Genomic DNA, 5,619 nt, shown 5'->3' on the forward strand with positions numbered 1-5,619 from the left:
TTACTATGCTTAACATATACCTTCAAACAAGACCATTAAGTTTCATCCTCTTCTGAAAGCCAGTAGCTTGCTTGCAAAATTATTGTGGCAATGTATATAAAGAGGGGAAAAAGGAAGAAACACCCTAGGCCTGTGTTGTGTTTAGTTCCCCACAACTTTCAAAACTTGGAACGCAGGTTTACCTTAATAAATTCAATTTCAGCAAAGAATTTGGAAAAATAAGAACTTACAAGTACTACACAGACCATCAAGTGATCACTAATTAGTCTACATTTTGTTATTCCTACTGGCCCAATTAAACCCGGAAATAACTAGCTGTGTGATATAAAATCTACTGATTGGGTCACTGAGTTGGCCAGTGTCCCTTGGAAGGAGATCAAGAAAATTTTGTTTGGGAAGGTAAAGGACCTGGATAAGAATCTCAACTCTGCCACTACTTAAGCCATGTGACCTCAAAGCAAGTTACTTAACCTGTCTGAGGATGTTTCGTTACTGGCTGGAGTATGTATATCAAAAATGATATTTATAAAGCAGCTAGCATGTGGCAGATTTCAGGAAATCAAAGCTATCATTTCTATCTTAACTGAAAAAGTTAGTTTACTATCTGGTTGGCTGCGTACTAAAAAGATAAGTGCCCTAAAATCTTTTACCTCAAAGCTTACACCCAGTAAATTCCTCTATGGAATTGTAGGCAGTAAATAAAAAACTGAACCCTTTTCTTCCAGATTTTTACCAACACCAAAAGCAAACTTCATTTTTATATTTATGAACCACTTTGCTCTTGTTCTATTGGAAGTCTATTCCACGGGAAATTAAAAAAATCGTAGGCTTTTGTTTCAAATCATTATATCTGGACCACAGGAAATATTGAGTATTTACTACAAAATACTTTGATGGAAATTACAAAACGCAGTTGTTTATCAGCAGTGTGATAATTTGAGGAGCCCTCTCAATTCAAACTATTGTTACACACATAACGATAGTACTGTTTGTATAACCTAAGAACCTTCAAATAACAGGTTGTTTTAACTCAAATGCTTGGAATAACACTGCAACTTTCGATGAACAACTAGTTGGTACATTTAAAGCCAATTAAAGACGAATTTCAAAGCCAGCTTTGGAGTGTCAAGAGACATCTTAAGTCCCGGTCTTCACCTCTTACAACTTTTCCTTTAAAAATACACGTACAAAGTGCATATTATATACTCCGGGGAGCGGAAAGAGCCAACCCACATTACATAAGGGATTGATTTTGACTTGGACCAACTGGTCTCTACATGGCCCGTTTTGCTTTAAAAGAATTTGCAAAGTCTAGTTCTGCGCGTGCCACTTCGCACCCCTCTAGAGCTCGACCAGGTGCTCACTTCCTAGAAGACGGGAATACGGGACAAACAGGCTCCAGCACGAGCCTGATAAAGTCCGGGCCCTGAGGACCAACTCGGCACGGCGAGGCAACTTCCCCGCCTGCAGGTGACGGCCGCGCAGCCCCGGCACGACCTGGCCAAGAGGCACCTTTTCTCCGGCAGACCTCAAAAGATTTAAAAAAAAAAAAAAAAGGGGGGGGGAGGGAGCGGGAAGGAGCGGAGTCGACCCACCCCGTGCCCCGCCTGCACACGCGCGCACTTTTGTTGCACCCTCTGCTCTCAGAGAATCTCCGATTCAAACGTCCGGGCTACGCATTAGCTGAGTTCCCCTCCCGGAGGGTATTAAATTGGGCGGGAGCTCCCGCGAACTCTGACCTGGCGCCCCCGCGAAGGGCCCGGGCCCGGGGGGGGGGTGGCGGGGGGTCTGCGCCCGCCTTCTCAAGAAGGCCGCCCGACGGGGCTTCCTGTGCTCTAACACGCTCCCCCGGGGCGGCACCCCCGAGCGGTGGTCTCATGCCCTCCCGCCGCCGGTCCCCTCCGGGCAGCCCGGGGCCTCCCCCCAGGACTTCCTCCTCGCGGCTCCGCTAGGCCCGGGACCCGGCGGCGCGCGCGGCTCGGCTCGCAGGCCCCGCCAGGCCGGCGGGCGGCGAAGACCGCTACGGCCCATTCCCGCCGCCATTTTCCGGCGACCGTCGCCGCCGCGTAGGGGGGACGATCCCGGAGGAGGAGACTGCGCAGGGGCGCACCGGCCTCCACCGCAGGGCAGGGGCAGCGTCCCCTGGCGCCGGGGATCCTCAGGATCTTCGAAGCCTCCCCTCGAAGGCCACCCCGTCCCGAGTCTGGGCCTCCTGCCAGGTCTCACCATTGGTCCCTCGCCTCACCCCCGATCCCCGCGCTTCTACTTACGCGGAAGAATCCCGCGTCCATCTTGCTGCCTCGCTCGGAGATCGCTCCCTATCCCAGGGTGCACCGCGCCGCCGCGACGGAGGGCGGGACCGGCCGGGAAAGCCGAGCGCCGCGACGCAGCGCGCGCCGCTCCGCCCGCCCCCCAGCCGACACGAGGCCGCGCCTGCTCAGTGAGGTGAGCGCCCGCCACGCCTGCGCACGCGCGTCCAGGGGGCGGGCTGCTGCCGGGCTCCGAGGCTTCCCAGTAGCCAGTCAGGGAGGAGAGCCTCGCGATCGCAGCCAATGGGAGCAAGAGAGAGAGAGAGCCGTCGGGTCGCTCCGCCCTGCGAATCCTTTTGTGGCGCTGGCCCGGCCTTGTTCGCGCGGCCTGACTTGAGCCATCCTCCGACCCGTAGCGGAGGAGGCCTCCCGCCCTGGGGGCGCCATGGAGCGATGGAAGAGAAAGGCTGTTTACTCAGAGCGCTGCTTCGGAGGGGGCTCGCGCGCAGGAGAGAAGTCTGCGGCCTTCCCTGTCGTTCCAGAAATTGTGATTGTGTTGGTGTTACGAGTTTACCGGTTATTAGATCGGCTCTAACGTGGTCGAGTTGTGCTCTTTGAATGAAATGTGCCTTCTGGCCCAGTGCCCCCATCTCCACGCAGCGCAAGGGTGTTGGGAAGAGGCTGCAAATGTCCGTGAGAGGAGTTTCGGTTTCCGCTGCCCGGCAGCCGCGCTAACGGGCAGGAAGCCGGGGAGAGGCCGCGGCCCGGCAGGGCTCCGGCAGAAGCAGCGGGCCCCGCGGCGGGGCCTCGGACCCCTGGGCGCCCTGCCCCGGCCGCGAGGCCTCCTGCACGGGGGACGTCCCACCGAGTCTCCCCCGAGCCTGCTTCCTCGGAGGCGGCGTGTGGCCGTGGCCATCTTTTGTAAAGTGCCCGCCCACGCAGACCCTTGTCGCCCTCTCCTGCTCTTTCTTCAGGGCCCTCACCACACCTGAAACTGTTTTTCTCTCGTGTCTCTAAATGCAGACTCTGCTGACGACTCGCGTATCTCTTCAGCTCAGACTTCTCTCCCCGACTTCAAACTCCTGAAAACTTAACAAACTTAACGTGACCAGAACCTGAACTTCTGCTTCCTCCCCTCTCTCCCTACGCCCATCCCACCTCCAAATCCGACCTGCGCCTCCCGAAGTCTTCCCTGCCTCAGTCCATGGCAATATCTTCCCTTTTGCTTAGGACCCAAGCCTTGGTGTTATTCTTGAATCCTCTTTCTTTTACTTTCTCTTACTTCCAAATCATCAAGAAACCCGCTCTGCTAAATCCTGGTTCAAGGCACCATCGTGTCTTCTCCTGACTTCTGCCCTGGCCTCTTTCCTGGTCTCCCTGCTTCTACTCTTGCCGCTCAGCATCTATCCTAAATGCAGCAGAGTGATGCTATTAGAAAACCTGAGACACCGCTCTTAAGCTCACAACCTTCTGAGAGCCCCTTCTTGTTCTCAGAGCAAAGGCCAAAATCCCACCAGATGCCCCCACATTTCTTCTTTGATCTCATCTGCTAGTACCCTAACACTGCTCAGTGCTTAAACTTCTAAGCTTGCTCTTGATTCAAGTCTTCTGTGCTGGTCCTAACTTCTGCCTGGAGTACTGGCCCCCTAGATAGATACTTGGCAGATTTCAAGTTTTCACTCAAATGTCACCTACTCAGTGAGGCCTACCCTGACTGCCCCGTTGGAAGTTGCTCACACACTCTTTGTGTACCCAGGTGGTTCTTGATCTACTCTCTTTTTTCCCTAGCATTTATCACCTAATATTTATCTTTTTTTTTTTTTTGAGGAAGATTAGCCCTGAGCTATAACATCTGCCGCCAATCCTCCTCTTTTTTGCTGACAAAGACTGGCCCTGAGCTATCATCTGTGTCCATCGTCCTCTACTTTATATGTGAGATGCCTGCCACAGCATGGCTTGTCAGGTGGTGCCATATCTGCACCTGGGATCCAAACCAGCGAACCCTGAGCCGCCAAAGTGGAATGTGTGAACTTAATTGCTGCGCCACTGGGCTGGCCCCTGTTTATTTTTACCATTTGTGTTTTGTCTGTTCCCCACACTAGAATGTAAGCTCCCTAAAGTCAGGGCTTTTTGTCTGTTTTGTTTACTGATGTGTCCCTAGCACCTAGAACAGTGTCTCGCCCGTAGTATAGGCTCAATAAAGTTTGCTGAATGAAAGCTTTGTCAGATAGTCAAAGTTGGGGAAGTGGCTGGCTTCTACAGAACAAGCCGCTTAACCAGATGGAACTATGAAATCACAGTACCCCACATCTCACCATCAGTCGTTCCATTTTATCCTTCCTTCACTGTCTCCAACCTTTTGCTGCCAATTCTGTAAATGCTGGTTTTTCCTTGAGGTTCTGTCATCGACCCTTTTCTATTTTACCTTGGCAACGGTGGCCTATCTGTTCTTTCTTGGTTTCAATATGTTTTCATCTCCCAAACCTATATATCTCAATCACAGGTTTGCCCCAGACCTATATTTTCAACTTCCCCTGACATTCACTTGGATGTCCTGAGCCTCCATCCAGTCGTAATCTTTTTGCTGGTGGAGAGTCTTGCCTCAATGTGGATGGCTGCTGACCAATCAGGGTGGTGGTTGCTGAAGGTTTGGGTCGCTGTGGCAATTTCTTAAAATAAGACAACAATGAAGTTTGCCACATCGGTTGACTCTTCCTTTCACGAACAATTTCTCTGTAACATGCAATGCTGTTTGATAGCATTTTACCCACAGTCCAACTTTTTCCTTTGAGGCAGATTAGCCCTGAGCGAACATCTGCCGCCAATCCTCTTTTTTGCTGAGGAAGATTGGCCCTAAGCTAACATCCATGCCCATCTTCCTCTATATGTGGGATGCCTACCACATCATGGCTTGCCAAGCAGTGCGTAGGTCTGTACCTGGGATCCAAACCAGCGAACCCCGGGCCACCAAAGTGGAATGTGGGAATGTAACTGCTGTGCCACCCGGCTGGCCCCTAGAACTTCTTACGAAATTAGTCTCAATCCTCTCAAACCCTGCCACTGCTTTATCAATTAAGTTTATGTAATAATCTAAATCCTTTGTTGTCATTTCAACAATCTTCACAGCATCTTCACCACGAGTAGATCCCATCTCATGGAACCACTCTTTGCTCATCCATGAGAAGTAACTCCTCACCCATTAAAGTTTTATTGTGAGATTGCAGTCACATCTTCACATCTTCAGGCTCCACTTAGAATTCTAGTTCTCTTGCTATTTCCACCACATCTTCAGTTACTTCCTCCACTGAAGTCTTGAAGCCCTCAGAGTCATCCATGAGGGTTGGAATCAACTTCTTCCAAACCCCTGTTA

At 51.5% G+C, this 5,619-nt stretch overlaps 1 protein-coding gene across 9 annotated transcripts in view; it reads right to left on the reverse strand.

The window, feature by feature from the left end:
• Positions 1 to 2,398, reverse strand: part of SRRM1 (serine and arginine repetitive matrix 1) — a 30,379-nt gene extending 27,981 nt beyond the window's left edge. For all 9 annotated transcript variants that reach the window (XM_046661036.1, XM_046661043.1, XM_046661038.1 and 6 more), the window contains exon 1: positions 2,271 to 2,398. In XM_046661036.1, the coding sequence (XP_046516992.1) occupies positions 2,271 to 2,291 (21 nt within the window). In that variant the 5' untranslated portion in view covers positions 2,292 to 2,398. The remainder of the gene's footprint in view (positions 1 to 2,270) is intronic.
• Between the last annotated feature and the right edge of the window lie 3,221 nt (positions 2,399 to 5,619).

Source organism: Equus quagga, chromosome 5, assembly GCF_021613505.1.
Source record: "Equus quagga isolate Etosha38 chromosome 5, UCLA_HA_Equagga_1.0, whole genome shotgun sequence".
In the NCBI taxonomy this organism is placed as follows: domain Eukaryota; kingdom Metazoa; phylum Chordata; class Mammalia; order Perissodactyla; family Equidae; genus Equus; species Equus quagga.